Source organism: Hyla sarda, chromosome 7 (assembly GCF_029499605.1).
Source record: "Hyla sarda isolate aHylSar1 chromosome 7, aHylSar1.hap1, whole genome shotgun sequence".
NCBI classification, from domain to species: Eukaryota; Metazoa; Chordata; class Amphibia; order Anura; family Hylidae; genus Hyla; species Hyla sarda.
This window is the reverse complement of record NC_079195.1, coordinates 13,696,436-13,713,951: the sequence shown is the minus strand read 5'-3', so window position 1 is coordinate 13,713,951 and position 17,516 is coordinate 13,696,436. Positions and strand designations below refer to the sequence as shown.

At 41.7% G+C, this 17,516-nt stretch overlaps 1 protein-coding gene across 1 annotated transcript in view; it reads right to left on the bottom strand.

Annotated features, from left to right (window-relative positions):
• Positions 1 to 16,237, bottom strand: part of NRAP (nebulin related anchoring protein) — a 164,684-nt gene extending 148,447 nt beyond the window's left edge. Inside the window, exon 1 of the mRNA XM_056529361.1 lies at positions 16,036 to 16,237. Coding sequence (XP_056385336.1) covers positions 16,036 to 16,107 — 72 coding nt within the window. The 5' untranslated portion in view covers positions 16,108 to 16,237. The remainder of the gene's footprint in view (positions 1 to 16,035) is intronic.
• Positions 16,238 to 17,516: the final 1,279 nt, after the last annotated feature.

Here is a 17,516-nt window from a genome sequence, read left to right as displayed (position 1 = left end):
GATGATGGGCCGACAGGATCGAACCTTTGGGCTACAGGCACCTTTCAACAATTCTCCTCAGGCTTCCCAAGGTTGGGTTTCAGAACATCGACGAAGAATTGAGGAAGCCAAGGATATCGTTGAGAAGAAAATGGGTGAAGTTCATGAGCGCCAGCAGAAAGACTATAATCGACATGCTTCGGCTCAGCCCTTGCAGCTTGGAGATAAAGTGTGGCTCAGAAAATTTCCTAGAACCCATAAATTGGACTCCCTGTGGGAAACGGAGCCATACACCATCACTGCAGTTCCTTACCCTGAAACGGACGTGTATGAGATACAAAAGGATGGGTCCAAGCCACAGGTGGTTCACCGGAATATGATAAAAGTGTGCCGGAAAGATGATATGCTTGGCCCATCTCCTCCTACTCCTCCTGCTACTTCTACTCTACCTCCGACAAGGCCTGTGAGAGAGTATGTGCCGGGAGAAGGAATTCATCCCACTATGGACGTTCCTTTGTTCCCATCTCAGCAGCCTATCATGTGTTGGGGCATACCGTTCCCAGCTCCATCCAGTCAGCCGACACTGGTCGCACCAACCAGTCAGTTGCCAGTAGCTGTTGCCCCATGTCAACCACCATTGGACGCTACACCCAACCTCAGTCCTGCTCCAGTGACCGCTCCGGACATTGAAGCCACTCCTCCATCTGTCTTAAGAGAACCCCTCAGTTCTACCGAAGAAGTTGCTCCTGTTTCCAGCCCTCCAGCTGGTCCCTCGGGGACTGAAGTTCTTGAAGAATCCTCAAGGGAAGGAACTCCTGATGACTTGGAGGTGGTGTTGCGGCAGTCTCAAAGGACTACACAGGGCAAATTACCCATCAGGTACCAGGATTCATATTTAGTGCCTGCACACATAGTACCTTTGATAACCCACTTCAATGCTCTGCCGATCACTTTCCATTACCCTAGATTATTCACTTTATGTACTACTTCAAAATTTCTCTAGTACATACACAAAAACAAATAAATATCTCACTTAAGTAATACTTAAGGAATTGTAGCATATTGATACCCAATTCCTGCCACTGTTAGGTACACTTCTGTTCTCTTTTCATTGCGTGTGTGAGACACTCTGCCTGGCCAGTAGATGCTCTTGCAAATAAAGAAAATAAACACGTAATTCTTAGAATAACCTGGATAGGTTGTTTTGAAAGTGCTCTAGGGGTAAGTAGCGTGTAGTCGATAGACCCTAGCAGCCACCCTTACTGTGACCTAGCTTCCGGCTAGCCAGTATACCCTTCGTGTACTAACGAACAGGTAACTTCATGTTTGGCATAAAAAATGTGTGAGATAATACAAATGTCTAGTCAGCTTGATGCAAAAGGTAAATAGAGCTGTACTAATGTCTATTTAGCCTTATGTATAGAGGGCTGTGCTAATGTTCAGTTTAGCCTCATCAGAATGTATAGAGAGCTAATAAAATGTCTTAGGTAGCTAGCTAATTGTCTAGAGAGACCTAATTGCCTAGTAAGGCTTAAAATGTATCATAAGTTTAACAAAGTTGTATAGGAAGCTAGAAACTAAAGGATAGATAGCTTTTTTAATTGTCTAGATAGCTTCTTTAATTGTCTAGATAGCATTCAAAATGTCTAGATAGCATTCAAAATGTGTTTAGTCTACTTAGGATGTATAGCAAGAGTACAGATCATCCTGTTGTATAGCATCCTGTTCTAGTCCTAGTCCCTCTGTCTCAGGGGACAGACGTCGAGGCCGACTTATCTTTAGTAAGGGGTTTTGTGGTATCCCAGTACCGAATTCTATACGGTACTTGTTTATTTATGGGTCCCCTTAGCCGGAGTCCCTAGGACGTAGGGATCCCTATTAGTCAGTCTACCCCTAGTCACCTCTATCCTAATATATAATTAGTAATTTATGCATAGATTAATGTAAATAGAATAATAGATGTAAATAAATGGTTAATTACTTGTTTCCATTAGCGTTGCAGGACCTGCGGGTCATGTGACAAGGTGAACTCTATGGTATTTAGCTTAAGGACCTTTGGAGGCCCTGTGACGTAATCAATCCCATCACACCATGTAATGGTGAATGGCAGACATTCAGACCAATCAGATTCGCCACGCCCCCTGCCCATATAAGTGAGCGGCGGCCATCTTATCTCTCTCTTGTTCCTGGATAAGCAAGCAAGCAAGACCTGTACAGCAGTAATCGCAGTGAGTTAGGCCTGAGCCTTGTGGCAACAGCTGAACAATTATAGAGTGTATCACTTCCCAAACACTCTGCAGCATCACCGGACCTAGTAACTCCCCTAAATCCGGATGGATCTGCAAATCTCTTCCTAAATTCAGAGACTTATTGTCTAGCTCAAGGTCCGCAACTACTGCCAGTCACTAAGTAACCAAAGGACTGTTTGTATGAGACTGTTACTGTGCCGTGAATATTGCAAACACTTCAGTAAACGTTATTCAAGTTCAAGAGTTCAAATCTCCTTGTGGACCTTCAGTTATTTTATGCACCTATCGTTACTGAGAAGGGCGGCGATAGGCCAGAACACTGATTCAGCATACCAGTCCTCAGCCTGGCGTCACAAACTCTTCTAGGGTTAACATTAACCCCTTATATATCTATACCATACCACCACTACCACACACCCCCCCCAAGGGCTACCACACGTGTCTGCACAAAGAATGAACGCAGTCATCCTTTGTGCGGATTCTGCACAAAATGCATAACCGTCTACGGTATGCCGCATTCCATGCGGTCCTAGTCCTGCACTGGCCCGCACTGTACGAAATTTCCGAAACTGCTGAATTTGTGCACGAATTTATAGCCAATACACTTCAATGGGATTCCACTGTCCCATTCATATATCAGAATTTCCGCTGCAGGAATTCCACCTCAAATTAAAGGGGTACTCCGGCCCTAAGACATCTTGTCCCCTATCCCGGCAATCTTGCATTCGGCACTCACTTTTTTGAGCTGCATGCCACGCTGCCAGCTCACAAACTGCCGGGCGCTGACCACGGGGCCGGACTATCATGACGTCACCGCCCCCTGCCACGCCCCCTCCCATAGACTTGCATAGTGGGGGTGGGGGTGACGCCACATGGGGGCGGAATCATGATGTCACGATACTCCGGCACCCGGCAGTTTGTTAGCTGGCAGCGCAGCATGCAGCTCAAAGAGGTGGCTGCCGAATGCAAGATTGCGGGGGTCCCCAGCGGCGGGACCCCCGCAGTCAGACATCTTATCCCCTATCCTTTGAATAGGGAATAAGATGTCTTAGGGCTGGAGTACCCCTTTAAAGCCAATAGACTTCTATGGGATTCCACACCCCCATTCACACTTCTGAAGAGCTGTACTTGGGTCTTTTTGGCGCCCCCATAGGAATGAATGGGGCGCGTGCCGGTTGCAGTATGTGCTTCTCACCGAGAGCTGGCGCCCCGCCCGGGTGATCGCGAGGGACCCAGAGGATACCTTTAATTTTTTTTTTGCCAGAGATCTCCTTTAATTCTCTAACAAGATGGGTGGAATCTCTCAAAAAAAGCAGGAAGAGAACAGACGGGTAAAAGGAGATCAGTATAATGTGATAGATGAAGCGTGATGGAACCGAAGCAAAAATAATGGGTCTACCGGTGTACAGAATAAAAATATAGGTAACTGATATTCCCCGACCATCCGGAACTTGTGTTCATAAAAACTATTAAATAATAACAGTAATCTAACATTAACTAATAATAACAATAATGACAATAAATAAATAATAATAAAAGTAACCAAACATTAACTAAAAATAACTAATAAGTAACTAAAACTAATAAAAAAATAATACAGTGAATAACTAATAACAATAATACTATGAATAATTAATAATAACTAATAAAATAATACTATGAATAATTAATAATAACTAACAAAATAATACTATGAATAATTAATAACTAATAAAACATAATACTATTCATAACTAACTTGATATCAACTAATAATAATAATAATCAAACATCTTACATACTAAGGATACTAACATACCAACTTTCCATTTTAAGAACTGTCCAAAGTAGAAGAAAATCCCCATAGTAAACATATGCTGCTCTGGACAGTTCCTAAATTGGACAGAGATGTCAGCAGAGAGCACTGTGCTCGTGATGTCAGCAGAGAGATCTGTGTTCAAAAAAAAAAAAAATTTCCTCTGTAGTATTCAGCAGCTAATAAGTACTGGAAGGATTAAGATTTTTTTAATAGAAGTAATTTACAAATCTGTTTAACTTTCTGGCACCAGTTGATTTAAAAAATAAATAAAAAGTTTTTCACCGGAGTACCCCTTTAAAGGATCACAACAACAACTCCAGGAATATGAGAGCAGGACATGATGTTACCAGAGACAAATCCAGGACATGAAATAAGAGAAACTCAAAGTCTTTCTAAGAAGCTCGAAGAAACTGGAAAGGAGAAAAGACGTCCAAGAATAGAGACCAACAATAGAATCGCAGATAATTATATAAGCAGGTTATACCAGCATGGTCCATATCACTATATACAGGAGATATATAACTTATACCAGCTGTACATATATAATTATATACAGTATATACCCAGGTTATACCAGCATGGTCCATATCACTATATACAGGAGATATATAACTTATACCAGCTGTACATATATATTATATACAGTATATACCAGGTTATACCAGCATGGTCCATATCACTATATACAGGAGATATATAACCTATACCAGCTGTACATATATAATTATATACAGTATATACCAGGTTATACCAGCATGGTCCATATCACTATATACAGGAGATATATAACTTATACCAGCTGTACATATATATTATATACAGTATATACCCAGGTTATACCAGCATGGTCCATATCACTATATACAGGAGATATATAACTTATACCAGCTGTACATATATATTATATACAGTATATACCAGGTTATACCAGCATGGTCCATATCACTATATACAGGAGATATATAACTTATACCAGCTGTACATATATATTATATACAGTATATACCCAGGTTATACCAGCATGGTCCATATCACTATATACAGGAGATATATAACTTATACCAGCTGTACATATATATTATATACAGTATATACCAGGTTATACCAGCATGGTCCATATCACTATATACAGGAGATATATAACTTATACCAGCTGTACATATATAATTATATACAGTATATACCAGGTTATACCAGCATGGTCCATATCACTATATACAGGAGATATATAACTTATACCAGCTGTACATATATATTATATACAGTATATACCCAGGTTATACCAGCATGGTCCATATCACTATATACAGGAGAAATATAACTTATACCAGCTGTACATATAAATTATATACAGTGTATACTCAGGTTATACCAGCATGGTCCATATCACTATATACAGGAGATATATAACATATACCAGCTGCACATATATATTATATACAGTATATACCAGGTTATACCAGTATGGTCCATATCACTATATACAGGAGATATATAACTTATACCAGCTGTACATATATAATTATATACAGTGTATACTCAGGTTATACCAGCATCTTTTTGTTCATATACTGTTATAGTAGAAATTACATATGGGAAGTGTGGCACCAGTTTCTCTCATCCTAGAAACCCCCTTTAACTTCCCCAGAAGACTATGACAACAGACAGTAGCCCAAGTGAGGATCTCAGGGTTAGATACAGGCACAAAGGCACTGAGAGCCAGGAAATGTAAGGGTTAAATCCACCATTCTAGTGACATTATCAGTAGACAACAATTGAGACACAATGAAGTGGTCAACCTGTTCAGAAGAGAGAAACTCCGATGTAAGTGACATCTTCAGAAATTATAAAATGCAGACACTTTTATATATTTATATATATTTGCTCAAATAGTACCATATAGTAGAGCCATTCATGTCCATATAATTGAGCCATACAGTGTCCAAAATGTTAGGCACAACATTGCTCTATTATTTAGGCACTACATTGTTCTATTATTTGTACACTACATAGCTCTATTATTTGGGCACTACATTGCTCTATTATTTGGGCACTACATAGCTCTATTATTTGGGCACTACATAGCTCTATTATTTGGGCACTACATTGCTCTATTATTTGTACACTACAATGCTCTATTATTTGTACACTACAATGCTCTATTATTTGTACACTACATAGCTCTATTATTTGGGCACTACATTGCTCTATTATTTGTACACTACATAACTCTATTATTTGGGCACTACATTGCTCTATTATTTGGGCACTACATTGTTCTATTATTTGTACACTACATAGCTCTATTATTTGGGCACTACATTGCTCTATTATTTGTACACTACATTGTTCTATCATTTGGGCACTACATTGCTCTATTATTTGGGCACTACGTTGCTCTATTATTTGGGCACTACATTGCTCTATTATTTGGGCACTACATTGCTCTATTATTTGTACACTACATAGCTCTATTATTTGGGCACTACATTGCTCTATTATTTGGGCACTACATAGCTCTATTATTTGGGCACTACATTGCTCTATTATTTGGGCACTACATTGTTCTATTATTTGTACACTACATTGTTCTATTATTTGTACACTACATAGCTCTATTATTTGGGCACTACATTGCTCTATTATTTGTACACTACAATGCTCTATTATTTGTACACTACATAGCTCTATTATTTGTACACTACATAGCTCTATTATTTGGGCACTACATTGCTCTATTATTTGTACACTACATAGCTCTATTATTTGGGCACTACATTGCTCTATTATTTGGGCACTACATTGTTCTATTATTTGTACACTACATAGCTCTATTATTTGGGCACTACATTGTTCTATCATTTGGGCACTACATTGCTCTATTATTTGGGCACTACATTGCTCTATCATTTGGGCACTACATTGCTCTATCATTTGGGCACTACATAGCTCTATTATTTGGGCACTACATTGTTCTATTATTTGTACACTACATAGCTCTATTATTTGGGCACTCCATTGCTCTATTATTTGGGCACTACATTGTTCTATTATTTGTACACTACATAGCTCTATTATTTGGGCACTACATTGTTCTATCATTTGGGCACTACATTGCTCTATTATTTGGGCACTACATTGCTCTATTATTTGGGCACTACATTGTTCTATTATTTGTACACTACATAGCTCTATTATTTGGGCACTACTTTGTTCTATCATTTGGGCACTACATTGCTCTATTATTTGGGCACTACATTGTTCTATTATTTGTACACTACATAGCTCTATTATTTGGGCACTACATTGTTCTATCATTTGGGCACTACATTGCTCTATTATTTGGGCACTTGTCATCAGTTGTGGCATAAGTTGCGTCTAGATTTAGGCTGAGTTCACCTATGCCAGATGCCGGACATATGTGAACCAAGCCTAATAGAACAATGTAGTGCTCAAATAATAGAAAAATGTAGTGCCCAATTATTAGGGCAGTGTAATGCCCATACAGTAGAGTGATACAGTGCCCAAATAATAGAGCAATGTAGTGTACAAATAATAGAGCAACGCAGTGCCCAAATAAAAGAGCAACGTAGTGTATAAATAATAGAGCAATGTAGTGCCCAGATAATAGAGCAATGGAGTGCCCAAATAATAGAACAATGTAGTGTACAAATAATAGAACAATGTAATGTACAAGTAACAGAGTAACACAGTGCCCAAATAATAGAGCAATGTAGTGCCCAAATAATAGAGCAATGTAGTGCCCAAATAATAGAGCAATGTAGTGCCCAAATAATAGAGCAATGTAGTGTACAAATAATAGAGCAATGTAGTGACCAAATAATAGAGCAATGTAGTGACCAAATAATAGAGCAATGTAGTGCCCAAATAATAGAACAATGTAGTGCCCAAATAATAGAACAATGTAGTGCCCAAATAATAGATCAGTGTAGTGTACAAATAATAGATCAGTGTAGTGTACAAATAATAGATCAGTGTAGTGTACAAATAATAGAGCAATGTAGTGTACAAATAATAGAACAATGTAGTGTACAAATAATAGAGCAATGTAGTGTACAAATAATAGAGCAATGTAGTGTACAAATAATACAGCAACACAGTGCCCAAATAATAGAGCAATGTAGTGCCCAAATAATAGAGCAATGTAGTGCCCAAATAATAGAGCAATGTAGTGCCCAAATAATAGATCAATGTAGTGTACAAATAATAGAGCAACGCAGTGCCCAAATAATAGAACAATGTAGTGCCCAAATAATAGAGCAATGTAGTGCACAAATAATAGAGCAACGTAGTGCCCAAATAATAGAGCAACGTAGTGCCCAAATAATAGAGCAATGTAGCACCCAAATAATGGATCAGTGTAGTGTACAAATAATAGAGCAATGTAGTGTACAAATAATAGAGCAATGTAGTGTACAAATAATAGAGCAATGTAGTGCCCAAATAATAGAGCAATGTAGTGCCCAAATAATAGAGCAATGTAGTGTACAAATAATAGATCAGTGTAGTGTACAAATAATAGAGCAATGTAGTGTACAAATAATAGAGCAATGTAGTGCCCAAATAATAGAGCAATGTAGTGCCCAAATAATAGAGGAATGCAGTGCCCAAATAATAGAGGAATGCAGTGCCCAAATAATAGAACAATGTAGTGTACAAATAATAGAACAATGTAATGTACAAGTAACAGAGTAACACAGTGCCCAAATAATAGAGCAACATAACACCCAAATAATAGAACAATGTAGTGTCCAATTATTAGGGCAGTGTGATGCCCATACAGTAGAGTGATACAGTGTCCAAATAATTGAATAGCTTAGTGCCCAAATAACAGACCAATATATTGCCCAAATAATAGATCAATGTGGCTACTAAATAATAGAGCAATGTAGTGCCCAAATAATAGAGCAATGTAGTGTACAAATAATAGAGCAACGCAGTGCCCAAATAATAGAGCAATGCAGTGCCCAAATAATACAGCAACATAGTGCCCAAATAATAGAGCAATGTAGTGTACAAATAATAGATCAGTATAGTGCCCAAATAATAGGGCAGTATAGGGGGAGATTTATCAAAACCAGTCCAGAGGAAAAAATGCCCAGTTGCCCATAGCAACCAATCAGTTCACGCCTTTCAGTTTTCAGAGGCCTTGTTAAAAATGAAAGAAGCTATCTCATTGGTTGCTATAGGTAACTGGGCAACTATTAGATTTGATGAATCTCCTTAGTGCCCAAATAAAAGAACAATGTAGTGCACAAATAAAAGAGCAACATTGTGTACAAATAATAGAGCAATGTAGTGCCCAAATAATAGAGGAATGCAGTGCCCAAATAATAGAACAATGTAGTGTACAAATAATAGAACAATGTAGTGTACAAATAATAGAGCAATGTAGTGCCCAAAAATAGAGCAATGTAGTGCCCAAATAATAGAGCAATGTAGTGCCCAAATAATAGAGCAATGTAGTGCCCAAATAATAGAGCAATGTAGTGTACAAATAATAGAGCAATGTAGTGTACAAATAATAGAGCAATGAAGTGCCCAAAAATAGAGCAATGAAGTGCCCAAATAATAGTGCAATGTAGTGTACAAATAATAGAACAATGTAGTGTACAAATAATAGAGCAATGAAGTGCACAAAAATAGAGCAATGTAGTGCCCAAATAATAGAGCAATGTAGTGCCAAAATAATAGAACAATGTAGTGTACAAGTAACAGAGCAGTGTAGTGTACAAACAATAGAGCAATGTAGTGCCCAAAAATAGAGCAATGTAGTTCCCAAATAATAGAGCAGTGTAGTGTACAAATAATAGAGCAGTGTAGTGTACAAATAATAGATCAATGTAGTGTACAAATAATAGAACAATGTAGTGTACAAATAATAGAACAATGTAGTGCCCAAATAATAGAGCAATGTAGTTCCCAAATAATAGAGCAATGTAGTGCCCAAATAATAGATCAATGTAGTGTACAAATAATAGATCAATGTAGTGTACAAATAATAGAACAATGTAGTGCCCAAATAATAGAGCAATGTAGTTCCCAAATAATAGAGCAATGTAGTGCCCAAATAATAGATCAATGTAGTGTACAAATAATAGATCAATGTAGTGTACAAATAATAGAACAATGTAGTGCCCAAATAATAGAGCAATGTAGTGTACAAATAATAGAACAATGTAGTGCCCAAATAATAGAACAATGTAGTGCCCAAATAATAGAGCAATGTAGTTCCCAAATAATAGAGCAATGTAGTTCCCAAATAATACAGCAACATAGTTCCCAAATAATAGAGCAGTGTAGTGTACAAATAATAGAGCAATGTAGTGCACAAATAATAGAGCAATGTAGTGTACAAATAATAGAGCAATGCAGTGTACAAATAATAGAGCAATGTAGTGCCCAAATAATAGAACAATGTAGTGTACAAATAATAGAACAATGTAGTGTACAAATAATAGAGCAATGTAGTGCACAAATAATAGAGCAATGTAGTGCACAAATAATGGATCAGTGTAGTGTACAAATAATAGAGCAATGTAGTGCCCAAATAATAGAGCAATGCAGTGCCCAAATAATAGAGCAATGTAGTTCCCAAATAATACAGCAACATAGTGCCCAAATAATAGAGCAATGTAGTGTACAAATAATAGAGCAATGAAGTGCCCAAAAATAGAGCAATGTAGTGCTCAAATAATAGTGCAATGTAGTGGCCAAATAATAGAGGAATGCAGTGCTCAAATAATAGATCAATGTAGTGTACAAATAATAGAACAATGTAGTGCCCAAATAATAGATCAATGTAGTGTACAAATAATAGAACAATGTAGTGCCCAAATAATAGAGAAACGCAGTGCCCAAATAATAGAGCAACGTAGTGCCCAAATAATAGAGCAACGTAGTGTACAAATATTAGAACAATGTAGTGCCCAAATAATAGAGCAACGTAGTGTACAAATAATAGAACAATGTAGTGCCCAAATAATAGAGCAACATAACACCCAAAACAATTATGCAATGTAGTTCCTAAACATTACTTTCATAGAAAAGAACAGTATAATTTATTTCTCAAATGATGCTATATATATATATATATATATATATATATATATATATAGATATATGTCTTAATAATACTTCAACAGCGTTCACAAAAATTATAGTATAATAAAGTGTCAAAATTATAGCACCATAGGGCTACAAAATTGTTCTGCAGCTGCCTAAATAACAACCACTTATACATCCAAATAGTTGTGCCATAAAGTGCCCACACAGCTGTACACCAACAATACTACCGTACAGTGCCCAAATTACAAGACACAGTGCCATATCAGAGCACATACAGTACCGTAACCAACCCCAAATTATAGTGCCAAACAGGGTCCATATAACACTGCCATAGGGTAACAAGCCATACAATGAAAGCCAATACAAATGCCATAGCAGTTCTAATCTAATAGTGCTACAGCTGAGCAGAGAGCATCACACAGTAAGGGATTAGATACACAGCTCAGCAGACAGTATTACACAGTAAAGGATTAGATACATAGCACAGCAGACAGTATTATACAGTAAAGGATTAGATACACATCTCAGCAGACAGTATCACACAGTAAAAGATTAGATACACAACTCAGCAGACAGTATTATACAGTAAAGGATTAGATACATAGCATAGCAGACAGTATTACACAGTAAAGGATTAGATACACATCTCAGTAGACAGTATCTGTTAGGATTCGGCAGGCTGGATGTGGATCCTCTGTGTCAGCGAGGGATTGGCGTGGACCGTGTCGGTGGACCGGTTCTAGGTTGCTACTGGTATTCACCAGAGCCCGCCGCAAAGCGGGATGGTCTTGCTGCGGCAGTAGCAACCAGGTCGTATCCACCGGCAACGGCTCAACCTCGCTGACTGCTGAGAAGGCGTGGGACAGAAGGACTAGGCAGAGGCAAGGTCAGACGTAGCAGAAGGTCGGGGCAGGCGGCAAGGTTCGTAGTCAATATGGATAGCAGGAGATCAGGTAACACAGGCTTTGGACAACACTAAACGCTTTCACTGGCACAAGGCAACAAGATCCGGCAAGGGAGTGCAGGGGAAGTGAGGTATTATAGCTAGGGAGCAGGTGGAAGCTAATTAGGCTGATTGGGCCAGGCACCAATCATTGGTGCACTGGCCCTTTAAATCTTAGAGAGCTGGCGCGCGCACGCCCTAAGGAGCGGAGCCGCACGCGCCAGGACGTGACAGCCGGGGACCGGGACAGGTGAGCGACTTGGGATGCGATTCGCGAGCGGGCGCGTCCCGCTATGCGAATCGCATCCCCGCCGGCAGTGTCAGTGCAGCGCTCCCGGTCAGCGGGTCTGACTGGGGCGCTGCTGAGAGAGGAACGCCGCGAGCGCTCTGGGGAGGAGCAGGGACCCGGAGCGCTTAGCGTAACAGTACCTCCCCCCCCCCCTTAGGTCTCCCCCTCTTTTTGTCCGGTTGTCGCTCAACAAGGGACGAGGACATTGGGAGCGATTGTAGAGTCTCCTTCTTGAGGACAGAGAAGTCCTGGGTATACTCATCAATGGCAGGCAGTTCAGAAGGAGTGGGAATGGGGAGGGGGGGCAGAGGGTGAAGCTTGGCACGGGGCAGAGTGTTACCAGGACGGGGGCTATGAGGAGGCACGGCACAGTCCTGATAGACCTTGGGGAGACCAGGTAAAGGAGGAGACACTGAGGCCCGACAGACGGGACTGGGAGCAGACGTGAGGCATTTTTTGTGGCAAGAAGCACCCCAGCACTTGATCTCCCCGGTGGTCCAGTCAAGGGTAGGAGAGTGGCGTTGGAGCCATGGCAGACCGAGGAGGACTTCAGATGTGCAGTTGGGCAAAACAAAAAATTAAATTTTTTTCGTGATGCCGTCCAATGCTCATGAGCAGGGGTTCTGTGCGGTAACGCACAGTGCAGTCCAACTTTACTCCGTTGACCGAGGAAATGTAGAGCGGCTTGACGAGACGGGTCACAGGGATGTTGAACTTATTAACAAAAGAGGCCAAAATGAAATTTCCCACAGAGCCAGAGTCCAAGAAGGCCACGGCTGAGAAGGAGGAGTTGGCAGAAGGAGAAATCCGTACGGGCACAGTGAGACGTGGAGGAGCAGACTTCAGACCAAGAGACGCCACTCCCACGTGAGCTGGGTGCGTGCGTGCGTTTCCCAGAAGTGGAGGACGAATAGGGCAATCCACCAAGAAATGTTCGGTACTAGCGCAGTACAGACATAGATTTTTATCTCTACGGCGATTCCTCTCTTCATGGGTCAGGCGAGACCGATCCACTTGCATAGCCTCCTCGGCAGGAGGCACAGGGGTAGATTGCAGAGGATACTGTGAGAGAGGTGCCCATGGATTAAGGTCTTTTTCCTGGTGGAGCTCCTGGTGTCTCTCAGAAAAACGCATGTCAATGCGGGTGGCCAAATGGATAAGTTCATGCAGGTTGGCAGGAATCTCTCGTGCGGCCAGCACATCCTTGATGTTACTGGATAGGCCTTTTTTAAAGGTCGCGCAGAGGGCCTTGTTGTTCCAAGATAATTCAGAGGCGAGGGTACAAAATTGGATGGCGTACTCGCCTACTGAAGAATTACCCTGGACCAGGTTCAGCAGGGCAGTTTCGGCAGAAGAAGCTCGGGCTGGTTCTTCGAAGACACTACGGACTTCAGCGAAGAAGGACTGGACTGTGGCTGTGGCAGGATCATTGCGGTCCCAGAGCGGTGTGGCCCAAGACAAGGCCTTTCCAGACAGGAGACTGACCACGAAAGCCACCTTCGACCGTTCTGTAGGAAATAGGTCCGACAGCATCTCCAAATGTAGGGAACATTGTGACAGGAAACCTCGGCAAAGTCTAGAGTCCCCATCAAATTTGTCCGGCAGGGACAAGCGGAGGCCAGGAGTGGGCACTCGCGGAGGAGGAGGTGCAGGAGCTGGCGGAGGAGATGGTTGCTGCTGTAGCTGTGGCAGAAGTTGCTGTAGCATGGCGGTCAACTGCGACAGCTGCTGTCCTTGTTGGGCGAACTGTTGTCCAAGTTGCTCTATCTGTTGAGACTGCTGGGTGACCACCGTGGTGAGGTCAGCGACAACTGGCAGCGGGACTTCAGCGGGATCCATGGCCGGATCTACATTTACGATTCGGCAGGCTGGGTGTGGATCCTCTGTGCCAGCGAGGGATTGGCGTGGACCATGTCAGTGGACCGGTTCTAGGTTGCTACTGGTATTCACCAGAGCCCGCTGCAAAGCGGGATGATCTTGCTGCGGCGGTAGCAACCAGGTCGTATCCACCGGCAACGGCTCAACCTCGCTGACTGCTGAGAAGGCGTGGGACAGAAGGACTAGACAGAGGCAAGGTTCGTAGTCAATGGCGATAGCAAGAGGTCAGGAACACTGTTAAGGCAAACACTGTAAACGCTTTCTCTGGCACAATGGCAACAAGATCTGGCAAGGAAGTGAAGGGGAAGTGAGGTTATATATGCAGGTGGAGGTTAATTAGACTGATTGGGCCAGGCACCAATCATTGGTGCACTGGCCCTTTCGCCCTAAGGAGCGGAGCCGCACGCGCCAGGACGTGACAGCCGGGGACCGGGACAGGTGAGTGACTTGGGATGCGATTCGCGAGCGGGCGCGTCCCGCTATGCGAGTCGCATCCCCGCCGGCAGTGTCAGTGCAGCGCTCCCGGTCAGCGGGTCTGACCGGGGCGCTGCAGAGAGAGGAACGCCGCGAGCGCTCCGGGGAGGAGCAGGGACCAGGAGCGCTCGGCATAACAGTATCACAGTAAAGGATTAGATACACAGCTCAGCAGACAGTATCGCACAGTAAAAAATTTGATACACAGCTCAGCAGACAGTATCACACAGTAAAGGATTAGATACACAGCTCAGCAGACAGTATCACACTGTAAGAGATTAGATACACAGTACAGCAGACAGTATAACACAGTAATGGATTAGATACAGCTCGGCAGACAGTTTTGCACAGTGAGGGATGAGATACACAGCTCAGCAGACAGTATCACACAGTAAAGGATTAGATACACATCTCAGCAGACAGTATCACACAGTAAAGGATTAGATACATATCTCAGCAGACAGTATAGCACAGTAAAGGATTAGATACACAGCTCAGCAGACAGTAGCGCACAGTAAAGGATTAGATACACAGCTCAGCAGACAGTATCGCACAGTAAAGGATTAGATACACAGCTCAGCAGACAGTATCACACTGTAAGGGATTAGATACACAGTACAGCAGACAGTATAACACAGTAAGGGATTAGATACAGTTCGGCAGACAGTTTCGCACAGTAAGGGATTAGATACACAGCTCAGCAGATAGTATCGCACAGTAAGGGATTAGATACACAGCTCAGCAGACAGTATCGCACAGTAAGGGATTAGATACACAGCTCAGAAGACAGTATAACATGGTAAGGGACTAGATACAGTTTGGCAGACAGTATCGCACAGTAAGGATTTGGTTACACAGCTCAGCAGACAGTATCACACATGATAGGATTAGATACAGTGGCTCAGGAAACAGTATTACACATGGTACGCTTAGATACACTACAATTATCAGTGACGTGGTTTTATATTTATTATTATATCACAGTGTTTCTAAACCAGTGCTCCTCCAGCTGTTGCAAAACTACAACTCCCAGCATGCCCGGACAGCCGAAGGCTGTCCGGGCATGCTGGGAGTTGTAGTTTTTCAACAGCTGGAGGCACACTGGTTGGGAAACACTGTTATATTGGGGGAGATATATTAAAACTTGTGCAGAGGAAAAGTTGACCAGTTGCCCATAGCAACCAATCAGATTTCTTCTTTCATTTTTGAAAATGCCTCTGAAAACTAAAAGAAGCCATCTGATTGGTTGCTATGGGCAACCGCTCCACTTTTCCTCTGGACAGGTTTTGATAAATCTCCCTCATTGTGTATATATAGTATATTATGGCGTACTCACCTGATCTATACAGCTAATCTTCTCGGCCGGGTAGACGCCATACCCGCAGCGGGCACAGGACACCACGTTCATTGTGAAATCCGTCCAATAAAACGTATAATATCCCTGTATATTCTGGAGCAGGTGGAGCAGACTGTATTATAAAGTGTCAGACCCCACTACACCAACGTCCGGCTACGACCTTATTACGGCTTTAAGATCTCCCAGCTATGAGGAGGCGCTATTTATGTCCACCAGTGAAGGCGCGGGGGTCTCATTTATAGAGGGGGGGAATGGACGACGTATGGGTGACGGCTCCGTCTAAAAAGGAGAGTGAAGTCACACTGGAACTTAAAGGAACAAGTGCAATGACTGAGCCGGTCTGTAATAACATTATTATAGCTCAGCCGGTGGCGAAAGATGGTAAAAATAATCCGGTTCTCACACGAACGTGTCTACGACTCACCAGTCATCTCACGAGAGACCACTAAAAAAAGCAAATTATCTGATAATATGGCGTCTGTCAGCTTCTTAGTTCTTTCCGTTCTGGGAAAGCTGGGTGGTAGGCGGCAATAGAAGATCAGCAGAAATTATTATCAACCCCAGAACAACTTGTGTTGTTCAAGTTAAAGGAGTCATGTCCTGTATTATGTTCCAGAGCTGTACTCACTATTCTGCTGGTGGGGTCACTGTGTACATACATTACATTACTTATCCTGTACTGATCCTGAGTTATATCCTTTATTATACTCCAGAGCTGTACTCACTATTCTGCTGGTGAGGTCACTGTGTACATACATTACATTACTTATCCTGTACTGATCCTGAGTTATATCCTGTATTATGTTCCAGAGCTGTACTCACTATTCTGCTGTTGAGGTCACTGTGTACATACATTACATTACTTATCCTGTACTGATCCTGAGTTATATCCTGTATTATGTTCCAGAGCTGTACTCACTATTCTGCTGGTTGGGTCACTGTGTACATACATTACATTACTTATCCTGTACTGATCCTGAGTTATATCCTCTATTATACCCCAGAGCTGTACTCACTATTCTGCTGGTGAGGTCACTGTGTACATACATTACATTACTTATCCTGTACTGATCCTGAGTTATATCCTGTATTATACTCCAGAGCTGCACTCACTATTCTGCTGGTGAGGTCACTGTGTACATACATTACATTACTTATCCTGTACTGATCCTGAGTTATATCCTGTATTATACCCCAGAGCTGTACTCACTATTCTGCTGGTGAGATCACTGTGTACATACATTACATTACTTATCCTGTACTGATCCTGAGTTATATCCTCTATTATACCCCAGAGCTGTACTCACTATTCTGCTGGTGAGGTCACTGTGTACATACATTACATTACTTATCCTGTACTGATCCTGAGTTATATCCTGTATTATACTCCAGAGCTGTACTCACTATTCTGCTGGTGAGGTCACTGTGTACATACATTACATTACTTATCCTGTACTGAT